Source organism: Podarcis pityusensis (genome assembly GCF_964106645.2).
Source record: "Podarcis pityusensis genome assembly, chromosome: 8".
Taxonomy (NCBI): domain Eukaryota; kingdom Metazoa; phylum Chordata; class Lepidosauria; order Squamata; family Lacertidae; genus Podarcis; species Podarcis pityusensis.
This window is the reverse complement of record NC_138033.1, coordinates 2234293-2253572: the sequence shown is the minus strand read 5'-3', so window position 1 is coordinate 2253572 and position 19280 is coordinate 2234293. Positions and strand designations below refer to the sequence as shown.

The 19280-nt window shown below is 49.4% G+C and overlaps 1 protein-coding gene across 3 annotated transcripts in view; it reads left to right on the top strand.

Moving 5' to 3' along the window:
• Positions 1-1806: 1806 nt before the first annotated feature.
• The window catches only part of LOC308484370 (neuroglobin-like), a 39194-nt gene continuing 21720 nt past the window's right edge, over positions 1807-19280 (top strand). The window contains exons 1-2 of one of the 3 annotated variants that reach the window (XM_081019268.1): positions 1807-2226; positions 10994-11273. In XM_081019268.1, coding sequence (XP_080875394.1) covers positions 11050-11273 — 224 coding nt within the window. In that variant the 5' untranslated portion in view covers positions 1807-2226; positions 10994-11049. Of the gene's footprint in view, positions 2227-5369; positions 5453-6104; positions 6387-10993; positions 11274-19280 lie in introns of those variants that run through there. The other 2 variants (XM_081019269.1, XM_081019267.1) reach the window with 2 other exon arrangements.

Here is a 19280-nt window from a genome sequence, read left to right as displayed (position 1 = left end):
CCAGAGCAGCGCATGGAAACGCCGTTTACCTTCCTGCCGGAGCGGTACCTATTTATCTACTTGCACTTTGACGTGCTTTCGAACTGCTAGGTTGGCAGGAGCAGGGACCAAACAACAGGAGCTCACCCCGTTGTGGGGATTCGAACCGCCGTCGTTCTGATGGGCAAGTCCTAGGCTCTGTGGTTTAACCCACAGCGCCACCCACGTCCCTGTGGGGACTTTAGCAGGCAACAAAATAGTACGGTGAAGGCCTAATGTCAATCGGCAGGGAGATCCAAAGTGTAGGGGCTGCCACACTAAAAGATGGAGTTCTTGCATCCCACTCCTGTGGGAGGGAGTTCCGCAGATTAACTCTGCACTGTGAAAAGAAGCGCTTCCTGTTATGTGTTCTGTAGCACCTGTCGCAATGCCGGTTCTGACAGAAGTGAAGTACTGATTGAGGGTTTCCTGGCTCAAGCGCTCGTGCTGAGGGATCCTTTGCACACCTACTCAAGAAAAAGGGCTGCCCATTGCCAGTTGCAGGAAGGGAAATTGGTGCCTTTAGGAGAAATCCCTCACTCCCTCGTTCTCTCCTTTCCTTCCCAGTGTTCCCCAAGAAGTAGGAATTCCTTTTAAGCAAGGTTCGCCCAAGTGGGGAGTCCACAGTACAGTGTTGCAGCTCACAGCACCTGGGGACACTCTCTTGAACCCGGATCAGGACCACAATGCTAGGTGTGCGGGCAGGGCCGGATTGAGGTTGGATGAGGCCTTAAGCTACTGAAGGTAATGGGGCCCTTTATATGTCCAGCTGTCCTTTGTCAACAACAAACTGCCACTGTTTTTTGTGATGAATATATGCTAGATGGCAATTTATGGACCTCATAGGTATCTCAAGCCATCGGCACATCACAAGATATGCATTTTATCAAAGTAGTTGTTGAACTGAAAAGAAGTAAGAAGTTGTTTATCTTATATTTTGGAAATGTACATCCAGGGTTTTTTTTGTTTAATTTTTTTGGGGGGCCCCAAGAGAGTGGTGCCCTAAACTGTAGCTTGTTTAGCTTATACAGTGGTACCTCGGGTTAAGAACTGAATTCATTCTGGAGGTCCGTTCTTAACCTGAAACTGTTCTTAACCTGAAGCACCACTTTAGCTAATGGGGCCTCCTGCTGCCGACGCGCGATTTCTGTTCTCACCCTGAAGCAAAGTTCTTAACCCGAGGTACTATTTCTGGGTTAGCGGAGTCTGTAACCTGAAGCGTCTGTAACCCGAGGTAAAGGTAAACGGACCATTAGGTCCAGTTGTGGCCGACTCTGGGGTTGCGGCACTCATCTAGCTTTATTGGCCAAGGGAGCCAGTGTACAGCTTCCATGTCATGTGGCCAGCATGACTAAGCCACTTCTGGCAAACCAGAGCAGCGCACGGAAACACCGTTTACCTTCCCGCTGGAGCCGTACCTATTGATCTACTTGCAGTTTGACGTGCTTTCGAACTGCTAGGTTGGCAGGAGCAGGGACCGAGCAACGGGAGCTCACCCCATCGTGGGGATTTGAACCACCGACCGGCAAGTCCTAGGCTCTGTGGTTTAACCCACAGCGCCACCCGCGTCCCATAACCCGAGGTACCACTGTACATAAATCCGGCACTGGCAAATGCTCAGCACAAGGCGTGGGGTGCAGGAAATGCAGCCCACCCGGGTGCCAAAATGCAACGCTCCTTTTCCTTCCTTTCTCCCATTCCTGGCGCCCAGCCCTCCTGCCTGCCAGCCCTTATTCCCCTGGAGGGAGGGGGAAATCCTCTCCAACGCGCTTGTTGTGCACAGATGGGCGCCGGCAAACCTTCCCCCCTCCATCTCTTCTGCGCCTTAATTGAACCTCTGCTTTCATTGCTCCAGGTGGAGATGAAAGGGAGAATGATCCATTTGTATTTAAATAGAGCAGCAGCAGGCGAGCTAAGCGATGATGATGGCGTTATTCTGCTGTCTCGGGAGAGGAAGGAGGGCGCGCGGGTCTGAACGAGGCAGGCTCTAAGATCCTGAAGCTGCCCTCGGGTGCTTGATCTGCAGGCTGCATATGGGATTCACCTGCTGGAGAAGAGAGAAAAGACTGTGAGCAGGAATCACAGCAGCGCAGGAGGGAATTTCCTTCCAAAGACAGTTTGTTGCTTTTCCTCGCTCTGGAATTTCCTCCTGGAGTTGCTGAACCGGGTGTTTTTTCCCCCAGCCCTTGCGGAGAACAACTTGCGCGGGTAAGTGGGCACTTTTTGGTCTTTTATCAAGGCTGAGGAAAGGAGAGTCTTTGCCCTTCTCCTTCCCCAGGGCTGGCTGCAACCCCAAACCGAGGCGGAAATAAGTATCTGCGCCAGAGAACTTGCAAACTTAACTGTTGACAGTGGGCATTCTGGGGTCTGTTTCATCGCCAGGCAATGAGAGCTCTCCCCCTGCCCCGCTGGCTGCAGTTCTAACATTGCATTAATTTCATAGATAGGCACGGGAAAATAAGCCCACATAGCGCCCCCCCCCCCACAAAGCAGGGAACAGGTCTCTGCCCCAGAAAGCTTACAAATTAAATGTGGACAGTGGGCGCTTTTCGGTCTGTTGCATTGCTAGGGAATGAGATTCTCCCCCCCCCCCCGCAACCTGCAATATTTGTTGAAGTTATGTTGCATTAATGCACCCTTTTCTCCAAAGAGGTTAAGGGGGCATAAATGGTTCTTCTCCCCATTTTATGCTCACACAACAACCCTGAGAGGTAGGTCAGGCTGAGAGGCAGTGACTGGCCCAAGCTTCAGGGCTGAGTGAGCGGTTTGAACCCTGGTTCCCAGGTACTACTCTATGACACTCTAACCATTGCATCACACTGCCTCTCTTGCTGTTCTAAGATAGTATCACTTTCTCTGCCATCACCGATATAAATAGTGGTCTATTGGGCAAATTCCTCTTCTTTGTGGATCGCTCATAGCTGAGTAGAATTGTTTTCCATGAACACGGTTGTAACAGTGAGTCTGTAAGTGACTGTGGAGCCAATTCTGGATCCACACATCCTTCCACAGTGGAGACATTGGTTTCCAGGTGGGAGGTGATCACGGTGTGGATTTGCCAAGCGTGCCTTCCTCTTGGCACGTTTCTCCCTTGCGTCCTGAGTTCGAGTGTCTTCAAAGCCCAGGACACCTTTGGTCAAGGCTGTTCTCCAACTGGAGCGCTTGCAGGCCAGTGTTTCCCAGTTGTCAGTGTTTATACTACATTTTTTAAAAGATTTGCCTTGAGAGAGTCTTTAAAACTCTTTTGTTGACCACCAGCATTACGCTTACCATTTTTAAGTTTGGAATAGAGTAGCTGCTTTGGAAGACGATCATCAGGCATCCGCAAAACATGACCAGTCCAACGAAGTTGATGTTGAAGAATCATTGCTTCAACACTCGTGATCTTTGCTTCTTCCAGTACACTGGCATTAGTTCGCCTGTCTTCCCAAGTGATGTAAAAATTTTTGGAGACGCCGTTGATGGAATCTTTCGAGGAGTTGGAGATAAACACACACACATACCCCAAAAGTGGGGGAACAAGTCTCTGTGCTCCACAGAAGTTACAAGCAGAATGTTGACAGGGGTGGGAAGCAAAGTGAATCTTCCCTTGCTTGTGAATTTTATTCTAGCTTGACCTTTCTTGCATCACAGCACAATCCTATGTGTGTTTAAGGTAAAGGTAAAGGGACCCCTGACCATTAGGTCCAGTCTTGGCCAAGTCTGGGGTTGCGGCACTCATCTCGCTTTACCGGCCGAGGGAGCCGGCGTACAGCTTCTGGGTCATGTGGTCAGCATGACTAAGCCGCTTCTGGCGAACCAGAGCAGCACACGGAAACACCGTTTACCTTCCCGCCAGAGCGGTACCTATTTATCTACTTGCACTTTGACGTGCTTTCGAACTGCTAGGTTGGCAGGAGCTGGGACCAAGCAATGAGAGCTCACCCCGTGGAGGGGATTCGAACCGCCAACCTTCTGATCAGCAAGTCCTAGGCTCTGTGGTTTAACCCACAGCGCCACCCACGTCCCTAGCTTTAAACAGAAGCAAATTCATTTAGTTTGGTGGGGCTTGCTCCTAAGTAAGTGTGCACAGGATTGCAACCTAAGTCTGAGTTTGTGTTCTGTGCCACTGGGTGGATCAGAGGCTGACCTCTCCTCCAGTTCTTACTTATTTCCCTTCCTTACCTCCCCCTCCCCTTTTTATGAAGATTACCCGCTCTGGAACCCCACAACTAATTCTCCCCTGGTCTCCTCGCTGGCCCAATAGGACTAACTTAGCCAGCTAGCCCTGGTGATCATCTAATGTTTATTGGACGGATTCCCCCCCCCCCCAAAAAAATGATTTTTGAATTCTGAATTTATTGTTATTGATACTGTATTTTATGCTGATTTTTGTTGCATCAATTAAGTGTTTTAAATTTGTTGTTAGCTGCCCTGAGCCCAGTTTTCTGAACCGGGAGTGGCAGGGTATATAAAAAAAATTATTATATTATTATTAGCCCTCCTGGCAGTTCAGCAAAACCTCCCCTGGAGGACTTCAGCCTGGGCGCTGCTCCGGGGTTCACCCAGTCCCCAAGACCCACCTGTCAGCCCCATCCTTGCCCCCTTGTCTCCCTGATGTGGCTTGGAAGTGGACGTCTGAAAATGCTCAACCTTGGGAGATTTAGGGCAGAGAGTTAAACTATGGAACTCCCTCCCACTAGAGACAGTGATATCCAACAGCTTGTAGGACTTTGAAGGAAGAGTGGACCAGTTCATGGAGGCTATTGATGGTCGCAGAGACATCACCTTGCCAACAAAGGTCCGTATAGTTCAAGCTATGGTTTTCCCAGTCGTGATGTATGGAAGTGAGAGCTGGACCATAAAGAAGGCTGATCGCCGAAGAATGGATGCTTTTGAATTCTGGTGCTGGAGGAGACTCTTGAGAGTCCCATGGACTGCAAGAAGATCCAACCTCTCCATTCTGAAGGAAATCAGCCCTGAGTGCTCACTGGAAGGACAGATCCTGAAGCTGAGGCTCCAAGACTTTGGCCACCTTATGAGAAGAGAAGACTCCCTGGAAAAGACCCTGATGTTGGGAAAGATGGAGGGCACAAGGAGAAGGGGACAACAGAGGACGAGATGATGGGACAGTGTTCTCGAAGCTACCAGCATGAGTTTGACCAAACTGCGGGAGGCAGTGGAAGACAGGAGGGCCTGGTGTGCTCTGGTCCAGGGGGTCACGAAGAGGAGGACATGACTAAACGACTCAACAACAACAATTGATGGTTGCTAGCCAGGACTTCTCTGTTCTGCCTCCACAGTCGAGGCAGCCCTGCTTCTGAATCCCAGCTGCTGGAAACCCCAGGAAGGGAGAGTTGCTAATTGTGCTGGCATCCTTCTTGTGGGTTTCCCAGAAGAGCCTTCTGGGTGGCAGCAGGATCCTGGAGTGGTGCTGAGAACACCAACATTGCAGGTTCGATCCCCAGATGGGACAGGTGCTTCTTCCCACATTGTGCGCGGGGGGGGGGGGGGTTGAACTAGATGACTCTGGAGGTCCCTTCCAACTCTACAAATCTATGATTCTATGACTAGATGGGTCATTGGCCTAATCTAGCAAATTCTTCTTACATTTGTTAAGTGATATGCAGTATCGTGCTTTGCACAGACCTGGTCAACCTGTGGGTCGTCGGCCCCCCCCATGTTGTTGGACTACAACTCCCATCATCCCTGAGCTCTGGCCTTGCTAGCTAGGGATGATGGGAGTTGTAGTCCAACAACATCTGGGGGAACCCACAGGTTGAGAACCTTGCCAATTAAGGAATTTGATCCTTGGCTTTCTTAAGTGATGAATCGGTTACTTTCTAATAACCCTGAAAAGCCTCACTATAGGTTCCTTTGCTTGATTAAATATTGTTGTTGCTGCTATACAGGGCATAGTTGTCAACTTTTCCCTTTTTTAAAAAAGGGAAATTCCCTTATTCCGAATAGGATTCCTCGCAAGAAAAGGGAAAAGTTGACAGCTATGATACAGGGACGTCTTACCCACAGAGATTAGTGGCGCAGGGGCGCCAGATTTTGGAGGGCGCCACAGGCTGAGTGTCCGGGAAGGAGAGTCAGGGCGCGCTCCCTTCCCGGCTCCCCTCCTCTCAGCCGCCCATCGGAGCGCGCTGCGTCCGGCTCAGGGAAGCACCTTCGCATCCTCTCCCTCCGGGGCTGCCTGGGCACCTGGAGGGCGCAATCGGGGCGGGCGCAAGGCCACCTCGCCGCCTGCCGCCCCCCTGCGGAGTCTGCCAGAGGAGCAGGGAAGCGCCCAGTGCGATCCCGGAGCCGAGTGAGGATGGCACAGCTGGCGAGCCACCTGATCTTGCTGGTACTCCTGTCGCGCGGAGTTCCCCCGACGGGGACAGGTAAGGGGCGCCGGGCGCGGGAGGGCGCCTGGGCTGCGATCCGGGAGCCTCTTACTTAGGTGCAGCGCCGAGCCCGGGATGTAAACGAGCTGGACCAAAGCGCCCACGCCTCCGGTTAATAAACGGTCCTGGCTGTTAATCATCATCATTAACAACAAAAGGTATCCATTCTTTAAGAATATTTCTCTTTCACTATTCCTTACATTAACACACCAGAAACAAAAGACTGCTCCCTTCCTGGCTTCAGCTGGTTGTTAATCAACAAAAAATTGAGTTGATTAATCTGTTAAAAAAAACAAAACCCCAGACCATTTGAAAAAAGCGATTATATTAGAGATCTCTGGTTGCATGTCAACATTTCCTCCTTTATCTCCTACCTAAAGGTAAAGGTAAAGGGACCCCTGACCATTAGGTCCAGTCGTGGCCGACTCTGGGGTTGCGGCGCTCATCTCACTTTATTGGCCGAGGGAGCCGGCATACAGCTTCCGGGTCATGTGGCCAGCAGGACTAAGCCGCTTCTGGCGAATCAGAGCAGCGCAAGGAAATGACATTTACCTTCCCGCCAGAGCGTTACCTATTGATCTACTCGCACTTTGACGTGCTTTTGAACTGCTAGGTTGGCAGGAGCAGGGACCGAACAACAGGAGCTCACCCCATCGCGGGGATTCGAACCGCCGACCTTCTGATCGGCAAGCCCTAGGCTCTGTGGTTTAGACCACAGCGCCACCCGCGTCCCTATCTCCTACCCAACTTGTTCGCAAATTATGTCTCTTTGGTGTAGCCTGAAGCATTTAGTATGCGGGGGTGTCAGTCGGGTGTTCAGAAGCGCATCTGTCTCCTGGTGCGTGTTGAGTTTCTGCTCAGTGGCAAACCCAGGTTTGTCACAGTGCAATGCGAGAAATTAAGGTCGGGGGACACATTCCTGTGCGCGCAAACCCCTCGACGGCTGCATTCTAACGGGAGATGGCGTGACTCTTGCCTTTGTTCTGTTGGCTGAATTCTGGCCACACACGAGTTTCTACAGCTACACACAGGCACACAACTGACGGTCCACTTTTCCATTTTCCCAAATTGGAAAAGTGGTATAATACCGACAAAAGTGGCTTGCCAAATTATTGGAGTATTACAATATATCCAAAACAATGGGAGAAATTGGAAGGATCTCAAAAGAGAAGATAGACAAGGACTGGAAGGTGTTTAAAGGATACTTGCAAAACCATAGTGTAAATCAGAACTCCTGTTAGAATAAATAAGTTCTGTTATAAATAATGAAATACTAAATAAGATGGATAACAATGTGTAACAGAAAGAGAAGTAGAAAGTTGGTTTAAAAGTGTGCGAAAGAAAGTAATAGAAGGGGAAATAAATTGCAACTGAGTAGATTGAAAGTCTAACACAAGGGTGGGGTGAGGGGTGGTGGTGGGAAAAGGAAGTATGTGTGGGATTGAGTGTGGGTATGTATGAATATTTTTAAGGATTGTATGAAATGTATGTTTGTCTGTATATTTGTAATATGTATGTATTAATGTTGAATTATTATATTAAAATAAAAAAATTTAAATTACAAAAAACAACTCACAGTCCAGTTTGGGAAGAGGCACAGCCACACCTTACAGGCAGGTAACAGCACGCAAGAATGGCGCAGAGAGACGAGGGCTGAGGAGAGGCACACCTGAGGAGAAAGGATGTGGTTTAGGACTTCCAGAACTCCGGGTCTGAAGTCTCCAGGTGGAGAAAGGGCTTGAATCTCCAGGTGCACAAGAGCACCCTTATCAATAACTTCAAAAAAATATTAAGAAGTTGGCTGCACATCACAGCAAAGACACTCTGAGCAAGGCTGGTCTGCCCTCCCAATTAACCTCCGTCTCCAGGGCCCAGCAGAGACATCGCCTTGCCGACAAAGGTCCGTATAGTTAAAGCTCTGGTTTTCCCAGTAGTGATGTATGGAAGTGAGAGCTGGACCATCAAGAAGGCTGATCGCCGAAGAATGGATGCTTTTGAATTCTGGTGCTGGAGGAGACTCTGGAGAGTCCCATGGACTGCAAGAAGATCAAACCTCTTCATTCGGAAGGAAATCAGCCATGAGTGCTCACTGGAAGGACAGATCCTGAAGCTGAGGCTCCAAGACTCTGGCCACCTCATGAGAAGAGAAGACTCCCTGGAAAAGACCCTGATGTTGGGAAAGATGGAGGGCACAAGGAGAAGGGGACGACAGAGGACGAGATGGTTGGACAGTGTTCTTGAAGCTACCAGCATGAGTTTGACCAAACTGCGGGAGGCAGTGGAAGACAGGAGTGCTGGCGTGCTCTGGTCCAGGGGGTCACGAAGAGGCGGACACCACTAAACAACAACAACTCCAGGGCCCACCTTGTAACATTGCCAGAGTCCACCCTAATTTTGCGCCCCATAAATTTGGGGCCTGAGATGCTCCTTGCGAGCTTTGGGGTTCCCCCATCATTCCCATCTCCATCTTTGGGTCCTTGGAGATTTCCCCGGTCTCTCCCACCCATCCTCGTACTTTTCCGGACGGAAACTGGCACCGCTTCAGCCGAACACTCTTGTTTGCCGGTGCCTCTCCATGGATCTTCTCCAGCAGCTCAGAGGCTTCCGTTCGCAGCCTGGCAGCGGCTCCCAAGTGGCCATGTGTACCAGCAGAGCCAGTGGGTGGGAGGCAAGAAGTGCCCCCCTGCTGGCGCCAACCGCTTCCCATCCACCGCCCACCCCCCCACTGCAAAACCTCAAGCTCTTTGTCAAAGTGCAAGGAACGCTTTTAATTGCAACATGCACCCTCCGTTTATTGAATTGAGGCATTCCCACGCTGCTCTGTGTACAACCTGGGGGCTGCTTACAATGAGAAGAGAAACCAATTTAAAATATGCACATTATTATTATTATTATTATTATTATTATTATTATTATTATTTTATTTTATTTATACCCCACCCTCTCCCAGTTCAAAAACCAGGCTCAGGGTGGCTAACAACAAATTTAAAACACTTAATTATAAAAGCAGCATAAAATACAGTATAAAAACATGTTGTTGTTGTTGTTTAGCTGTGTCCGCCTCTTCATGACCCCCTGGACCAGAGCACGCCAGGCCCTCCTGTCTTCCACTGCCTCCCGCAGTTGGTGGCCTCTTCTTCCTTGGAGGTTTTGAAGCAGAAGTCGGATGGCCATCTGTCATGGATGCTTGAGTTGAGACTCCTGCATTGCAGCGGGTTGGTCTGGATGACCCTCAGGGTCTCAACTCTGATTCTAAGTTATGGTTACCAGATATTTTTTTCAACGAATCCGGGGACATTTTTTTCCTTCTTTTTTTTTAATCTGAGTAGCAGCAGGGAGTCAGTAGTGGGGATGGTGAGACAAAAGATCCTGGGCCCAAGCACACATGCATATTGTATAAAGGTGCAAAGCCCTTCTTTTGCACCCTGTGAAACAAATGCGCAGAGACTGGGCAATGGTGCGCACCGCGCCTGTGACTCCCAAGCCTTCCCCAATCTCTTGCCCCCTTCCCCTTTTGTTTTGACAGATCTGGGGAGGCTCAGGAGTCATGGGCAGACGGCCGTTGCCCAGGAGGGACCAGCCTGGTAGCGCAGTTGGCTCTTGCTGGCTTCAGGAGCTGCTCACTGCCGTGGTGCAGGAAAAATGGTGGGTGCCATGGCAGCGGGCAGCGAACGGCTCCTATAACTAGCCAGAGCCAACTGTGCCACCAGGCTGGCTCCGGGTTGCTGAGGCTGCCGCTGCCACGTTTCCCGGGGACAGATTTGCAAATCTGGGGACATTCCGGGGATGGAATTTGTTCAGGGACAGATTTGCAAATCCGGGGACTGTCCCCGGGAACCAGGGACGTCTGGTAACCCTATTCTAAGTTCCAAACGCAACAACCTTTTCTCACAGGGAAGTGGGTCGTTTTGGTTCCCTTTTCCAACTCTACAATATCCATTTTGAGGCAAGGCGACCAGAAAGCTACATAGTGTTCCAGATGCGCTATAGATTTGCATAATGGTCTTATTATGATAACAGCAGTTTTATATTCATTTCCTTTCATAACGATCCCTAGCATGGAATCTGCCCTTTTACAGCCTCCACACGAACATCTACCCTTTTCATTCAGTTGAGTGTGTGCATGAGTGTTTTTAACCTGAGCCCTGGGTTCAAATCACTGTCCAGCCCTTGAATGTCCTGGGTCTCTGCCGTCTGTCAAGCTGGCCTACCTTGCAAGGTTGTGATGAGGTTATCTGGGGTGGGGTGGGGAGACTCTGCCCCCCCGCTCTTCAGGGAGAGGTCTGGATAGGAATATAACTGAAACTAGCTTAGGTGGGATTGCTCAGTGGGCAGAGCATGAAGCTCTTAATCTCAGAGTTGTGGGAAAGATTCCTACATTGCAGGGGGTTGGACTAAATGACCCTCGGGGTCCCTTCCAATTCTGTGAAACAAAGTGGGCCTGGCGGACCGTTTCCTGCTCGCATACAATTTTCAGCGGGAACAACGTGTGCCACGAAACCATCACCAGCGCTTCTCCCTTCTCCCCCGAGAGCTGATTCAATTAATGCCTGTTTGTTCCGTCTCCAGCTATCTTTGAAATAAAAAATTTCTGTTTGCTTTAGCTGGCGTGGAGGGACAGGAGGATCCAGGGTGCCAGAATCCGTCCCCCCAGAGAAAGATGGGGTGTGCCTTATCTGGACCAGGCGTCACACCGGAGCCAACTTTTGACGTGGAAAAGAGAGGGTCGTTTGTGGAAGGCAGACTGGACTGGAGCAAGGAGACTGAGTGCGGGGAAAACCCTGAGCGGCTCTCGCTTTCAGAGTCTCAGAAGGCCCTGATCCGAGAGTCCTGGAAAATCCTGCACAAAGACATTGCAAGGGTCGGGGTCATAGTCTTCATCAGGTAAGGGCCGGCTGTGTGTGTGTGTGTGTGGCACGGAGGGTTTCCTTTCGAATTTATTATTTCGGTCCCAGACCAGTTCCAGCTCACATACACTATCAAGGAAGTCGTAAAACACAACGGAGAGACATTTGAATTTGCAATTAGATATAACAGGGGCAATACAGATACAGTGGACTCTCGGGTTGCAAACGTGATCCGTGCGGGATGCACGTTTGCAACCTGCAGCGTTCGCAACACGCGTCTGCACACGTGCTGGTTGTGAATCAGCGCTTCTGCGTATGCGCAAAGCACAATTTAGTGCTTCTGCACATGCGCGATCGCCGAAACCCAGAAGTAACCCGTTCTGGTACTTCCGGGTTTTGGCGGTCCGTAACCCGAAAAAACACAACCTGAAGAGGCTGTAACCCAAGGTGTGACTGTATAAAAAGGTAAAGAGACCCCTGGCCATTAGGTCTAGTCGTGACCGACTCTGGCGCTCATCTCGCTTTTTTCGCTGAGGGAGCCGGCATTTGTCCACAGACAGCTTCCGGGTCATGTGGCCAGCATGACTAAGCCGCTTCTGGCGAACCAGAGCAGCACATGGAAACGCTGTTTACCTTCCCACTATTTATCTACTTGCACTTTGTGCTTTCGAACCACTAGGTTGGCAGGAGCAGGGACCAAGCAATGGGAGCTCACCCCGGCTCGGGGATTCGAACCACCGACCTTCTGATCGGCAAGTCCTAGGCTCTGTGGTTTAACCCACAGCGCCACCTGCATCCCGTGACTGTATAGCAACAGTTTAAAAACATAGAAATTAAAACTTAGTCACTACAATATAACCTAAATTTATCATTTAAGGCCTTAATCATTATGATAGCACAGCTTGTTCCCTAAGTTTTATGGCAATCCCGCAGAATTTGGCTACCCTTAACGTGATCTCAGGATCCTTTTCCTCTACCAGGGATTTTAGACTTTGAAGTTCGGATTCATTTGGAACTGAACTGGTCAGAACTGAACATCCTTGTGATGCATAGGAATCCCACAGGTGCGGCTGATGCATTAAGAGCCAACTGACAGTGGAACGGTCTCCTTGGAAGGCGGTGGACTCCATGGGAGGTTTCTAAGCAGGGGTTGAATGGCCCTCTCTCGTCGTTAGTTGTGATTCTTCCTTTTCAGGGCGTTGGGCTAAATGGAGGACCCCCTCCGAAGTCTAGAATCCTATAATTCTGTGATATGATAAGGTACAACCCAAGTTCTCAAAAAAAAAGGAGGAAAAAAGTTCTGCTATTTCATGAAGCTGTGGGGAATGCGTTGGAGCAGACCCCTGCAACTAGCAGGATTGGACCCTGGTGAGCAGAGGGTTCAATCCTGCTCGCTTTGGCTTTGCAGGTTTGTTCCCCTGCTTGGGAAAGAGGCGCTTGCATAGCCAAGGCTCAGTGCGGGCCTGTTTCAAAGCCCTTTTGCAAAGAGAATAGAATCATAGAATCATAGAATCATAGAATCCTAGAGTTGGAAGAGACCACAAGGGCCATCGAGTGCAACCCCCTGCCAAGCAGGAAACACCATCAGAGCACTCCTGACATATGGTTGTCAAGCCTCTGCTTAAAGACCTCCAAAGAAGGAGACTCCACCACACTCCTTGGCAGCAAATTCCACTGTCAAACAGCTCTTACTGTCAGGAAGTTCTTCCTAGTGTTTAGGTGGAATCTTCTTTCTTGTAGTTTGGATCCATTGCTCCGTGTCCGCTTCTCTGGAGCAGCAGAAAACAACCTTTCTCCCTCCTCTATGTGACATCCTTTTATATATTTGAACATGGCTATCCTATCACCCCTTAACCTCCTCTTCTCCAGGCTAAACATGCCCAGCTCCCTTAGCCGTTCCTCATAAGGCATCGTTTCCAAGAGCCCTGTGTTGTTCTTTGCAGAGGGGACCTGCGACTCCCTCTCCCACCTCCCCCCCCCCAAAAAAATTCTTTATTATTCCAAAACCAAAGAGAATTACAAACATCAAATTCAGAATCCATATTCATTTTCTAACCTATTGCATAAGTAACCTGAATTAAAATATACCTAATTACTCTAAACTTCCCTTTGCTGTATATAAATACAACACGATTAGAAAATTTATATTATAAATGATATTATAAATTCCCATATACCCCCCCACTCCCATTCACCCATGCGTGATCTCAATTTTTTACTTCTTCCGTCTTGTTGTGTTGTTCCCTCTCCCACCTTTTGAGAGCCCTGGATCTCTCTGGGCAGGCCAATGGCACTGTCTGAACCAGATTCGGCCGAAGCCAGGATCCACCCAAATTGCCCTGATTTCGGTTGAGGATTGAGGCATCAATCAGATCAGGCGCATGGCCCTATTCATTCTGCACCCCAGCATTGCGTAGTTCAACGACGGAACTCCCTCCAGCAGGAAACAGTGGTGCTCACCATCTATTGATGGCTACTGGCCATGATGGCGCTGCTCTGCCATCACCACCAAAGGCGGCAGTGCTTCTGGGTACCAGTTGCTGGAAACCACAAGAGGGGATAGTGCTCTTGTGGGTACTGCTTGGAAGTTTCTCATTGGGGCACCTGGTTCCCTGGGAGAACAAGATGGGCCCTTGGCGTGATCCAGGAGTCAGGCGTTCCTGATGGAACCTCCAGGCCAAGAGCAGTCTATCTAGAGACCTAGGTTCTTGTGAGATTCGGGTGCTGGAGTGAATGATCCATCAGGCTCCTCTTCTCTTTTTGGGTACCTTGACACAAGCATTCGTCCCTAACCCAGGCTGTTAATAATAATAATAATAATAATAATAATAATAATAATAATAATTTATTATTTATACCCCACCTGTCTGGCTGGGTTTCCTCAGCCACTCTGGGCAGCTTCCAACACAATATTAAAATACAGTAATACATCAAGTGTTAAAAGCTTCCCTAAACAGGGCTGCCTTCAGATGTCTTCTAAAAGTCTGGTAGTTGTTGTTCTATTTGACATCTGATGGGAGGGCGTTCCACAGGGTGGGTGCCACCACCAAGAAGGCCCTCTGCCTGCTTCCTTGTAACTTGACTTCTCGCAGGGAGGGAACCGCCAGAAGGCCCTCGGCGCTGGACCTCAGTGTCTGGGCAGAACTATGGGGGTGGAGACGCTCCTTCAGATATACTGGACCGAGGCTGTTTAGGGTTGCCCACACTAGCCAGCAGCTGCTTCCTGAGGCTTCAGGCAGAAGTCTTTCCCAACACCCTTACTGAACAAACCTTCGGCGACTCCCTTTCCCGTCGCCGTGACGACCTCCCTTTTGTTTGCTGACATCCTTAGGGATCCAGAGATGCTGGGAGCAAGTTGCCACTGACCTTCTTGAGTTTGTTTTCCCTGTGCTGTGCTCTCTATCTGCATCAGAAGGGATTGGTTCCAAGAGAAAATGGGGCGTTTGCGGTTACCGCGCTCAGGATGCCTCAATATTGATTCCAGGGTAATGGTGAGAGCAAGCAGGCCGCCTGCCTGGATGTTCACTCGGGGGGTGTTGTTCTTGTTGTTGTTTGTGCATTTCCCTGGCAAGCGGGCGATTCACTTTAGGACTTTAAAACAAAGTAAAAATGGGCAACTGCTCAAGAGGGGGGTGTCAGTTTCTTTCAGGCGAGATGCCTCCTTCGCAGGCGTCCTCCATCTTTGCTAAATCATAGAACTGTAAATCCATTGCCGGATTTACGTATAAGCTAAACAAAAAAATTAAAGGAAAAAACAAACTGGATGTACATTTCCAAAATACAGTGGTACCTCTGGTTGCGAATGGGATCCGTTCCGGAGCCCCGTTCGCAACCTGAGCAGAACACAACCCGCGTCTGCGTGTGTGCGGGTCGCGATTCTCCGCTTCTGTGCATGCGCATGATGCCATTTTGAGTGTCTGCGCATGCGCGAGCGGTGAAACCCAGAAGTAACCCTTTCCAGTACTTCCAGGTCGCCGCAGGACACAACCTGAAAACGCTCAACCTGAAGCAAACGTAACACGAGATATGACTGTATAAGATAAAAAACAAATGAAACCAAACCTACCTACAGCAACCGTGTTTTGTGTTGCGTAGGCTCCTATGATGTAAGTCCTGGGCCCCGCCCGCTAGCCTGCTCCCTAAAATATCCCTGTTTTGCTCCTTTCTATATATAGGGTGCCCACATTCTGCATGGACTGGTTGCAGGCCAACACATGCAAATGGCTTGAGATGCCTATTAGGTCCATAAATGGCCATCTAGCATATATTCAACTCAAAAAACAGTGACAATTTGTTGTGGACAAAGGACAGCTGGACATAGAAAGGGCCCCATTACCTTCAGGAGCTGAGGGCCGCATCAAACCTCAATCTGGCCCTGATCCAGCCCTAACCCTCTGCATCCAGGACAGATCTCCTTAAAAACAAGGAAGGGGAGCCCAAAACCTTCGAAGGGAGTCCGTTCCACTCTTGAACAGCTCTTATTGCTGGAACGTTCTTCCTCATGTTTAGCCGTGACCATATAGCACTGGTCCGGAAAGATCTACATTGGCTCCCAGTACTTTTCTGAGTACAATTCAAAGTGTTGGTGCTGACCTTTAAAGCCCTACATGGCCTCAAAGGCCCAGCATACTTGAAGGAGCGTCTCCACCCCCATCATTCTGCCCAGACACTGAGGTCCAGCTCCAATGGCCTTCTGGCGGTTCCCTCGCTGCGAGAAGCCAAGTTACAGGGAACCAGGCAGAGGGCCTTCTCGGTGGTGGCACCTGCTCTGTGGAACGCCCTCCCATCACACGGGATTTCTATTAGCAATCCGTTCATCCAACGCTTTTTGATGCATTTCCCGCTCACTTCCCTAACTGCAAAAAATCCAGAATTGTGTTGTTGTTTTTAAAGTGGCTTTGTTGCACTTTGCTAATCCAATTTAGCCTACATTTCTGGTGCATGTGCTTGAATAGTGACACTGCAGAAACATCTTTTATTTCTGTCTCAATGTATTCCCCACCCCACCCATTGAAACCAGGAATTCTGAGACTGGCTTAAGGAGCGTGCTGTGAAGATAGCAATCCAGTTTGCAGATGAGCAGCTCCATGTAGACAATTAGAGGTGACTTCCTTCTCAACCTGTTCCGTTAGCCTTCCTTCCTTGATCTGGTGTGTGGATGATTATGCTTTTAACTTCTTGCAAGAGGAAGTGCGCATTGGTCAATTGAACCACCTGCCCTCGGCCTTCAAGGAAGAACTTCTTTGTTTTAGATGTACAAATAAAGCAGGCACGCTGGATGGTTACGTGGGAGCCGGTTGAAGTTAAATCCTTCGAAGACAGAGGTCCTTTGGCTGGGTCCGGATGATATGGGATGGGGGGGGCAACTCCCATCTCTTGCGGGGGCACAGTTAGTGCCAGCACCATCCGTTAAGAGTTTGGGTGTAATCTTCGATACCTCCCTCTCTATGGAGGCGCAGACTGCAGCTATAACAAAGGCGGCATTTTTCCATCTCCGCCAAGCTAAGCAGTTGGCCCCTTATCTCTCTCGCCCTGACCTAGCCACTGTGATCCACGCGACGGTCACCTCCAGACTGGATTATTGTAACTCCCTCTACGTGGGGCTGCCCTTGAGACTGACCCAGAAACTCCAGCGGGTGCAGAATGCTGCGGCGAGACTCCTTAAGGAGTCCTCGCTGCGGGATCACATTCACCCGGTGCTATACCAGCTGCACTGGCTCCTGGTGGAGTACAGGATCAGGTTTAAGGTGCTGGTTTTGACCTTTAAAGCCCTATACGGCCTAGGACCCTCGTACCTACGGGACCACCTCTCCTGGTATGTCCCACGGAGGACCTTACGGTCTTCAAACAAAAACATCTTGGAAGTCCCGAGCCACAGAGAGGTTAGGTTGGCCTCAACCAGAGCCAGGGCCTTTTCAGTACTGGCCCCGATCTGGCGGAACGCTCTGTCACAAGAGAGTAGGGCCCTGTGGGATTTGACATCTTTCTGCAGGGCCTGCAAGACGGAGCTGTTCCACCAGGCCTTTGGCCAAGGCACAGCCTGACCCCTCTCTCCTTCTGTAATCCTCAAAGAACTCTAGCCCAATGGTTGCTATTAGTTTGATTTTGAATTGATTTTAGAATGAATTTAGAATGCTGTTACTTTTATTGTTGTTAGCCACTCTGAGCCCGGCTTTGGCTGGGGAGGGCGGGATATAAATAAAATTTTATTAGTAGTAGTAGTAGTATGGGGGGAATGCACTTCACACATGCTCAGAGGTATTTACGCGCAGCAGCAGGGTGTGGGGCCGCCTTAGCGATGGGGAGCAAAAGGAGAGGAACCAAGGCGTTTTGAGCTGAAACGAGCCTTTTCTAGTACCCCTCCAAAAAAGAACCTTGGGAAGTGTAGTTTATCTTATAAGGAAAAAATCTGCTCCTTTTCCCTTGTGGGGTAACCAAAAGCCCGTATATAGAGTCCTTATGTAGGTTCCCTATTGGTAGGAGAAAATAACGGAGGCTAAGCATAGAATATTGAGAAGCAAAGCAGCTAGTAAACCTGATATTTATTAAAGCTGTTGCAACAGGGTCCTCACCTGTGCCCCACGCAGGAGGGAGGAGGAACCCAGAACAATGGTGCGCAAGGCCTTATATAGACTTTTCAATTTGCCCACCCTGCAGCCCAAGACCACCCCCAAAAACATCATACATACATCACAGAAGGAGGTGGTCTACAGCAGAAATCCTGTCTGCCAGGATACCTGATAATGGTCACTGATTGCATTACCTGGATATTCTTTTGTGATGGTAAATATGGTAATTCCTGAGTCCAGGACACAGGCTCACCCTATGCATACCCAAATACGCCCTTAAGACAGGATTTGTGAGCGCAGAGACAATGGGGAGGTTTTTCCCATTTCCATCCAAACTGCAGAGGAATATTTGAGGTCAGTGAAAGAGTCAAAATGGCTTTAGGACTGTTTTTCCTGTACAGTGGTACCTCTGGTTAAGTACTTAATTCGTTCCAGAGGTCTGTTCTTAACCTGAAACTGTTCTTAACCTGAAGCACCACTTTAGCTAATGGGGCCTGCTGTGCTGCGCCTTTTCTGTTCTCATCCTGAAGCAAAATTCTTAACCTGAAGCACTATTTCTGGGTTAGCGGAGTCTGTAACCTGAAGCATCTGTAACCTGAGGTACCACTGTACTGTTTCAAACACGTGGTTTCTATATTTATGTATGTGTTTGCCTCGTACATTTATGAACGTTTGTTTTATATCTTGCAATTCTCGTAACATTTACATCACGCAGAACTATAATTCCCAGCACCCTTAACAAACTGCCTTCTCCAGGGTTCTTGTTGGGGACATGCTTTTAACCGTCTGGTGCAGCCTCCTTGAGGCCGATCTTGGCATGCGTGTTTGTTTTTGACCTGCGCTGAGCAATGCGTTGTTGTTTTTTTCCAGGGATCTGTTTTGTGTCTGGCTAAATCGAATTGGCTTTCAGGAAAGCAGTTTTGCAGGTGGCTGTGTGTGTCTGTGTGTGAGAGAGGGAGAGAGGCAGTGGAGAGAAGGGGCTTTTCAGGCAGGGGATCTGGAGACAGCCCATATTTTTTCTCCCTCCCACCCCGTTCAGGAACTTGACCTGCCCTCCGCTTCGTTCAGACAGGGTGGGATCGCCCTGATCTCTTGTTTGTGGAAGAAACTTTTTATTTGTTTGCGACGGAACCGAGCGTGCCAAGTTCTTAGGCAAATATCAGAAGCTGCTGGAGTGTCCAGAGGAGGGCAACCAAAATGGTCAAAGGCCTGGAAACGCTGCCTTATGAGGAACGGCTAAGGGAGCTGGGCATGTTTAGCCTGGAGAAGAGGAGGTTAAGGGGTGATATGATAGCCATGTTCAAATATATAAAAGGATGTCACATAGAGGAGGGAGAAAGGTTGTTTTCTGCTGCTCCAGAGAAGCAGACACGGAGCAATGGATCCAAACTACAAGAAAGAAGATTCCACCTAAACATTAGGAAGAACTTCCTGACAGTAAGAGCTGTTCGACAGTGGAATTTGCTGCCAAGGAG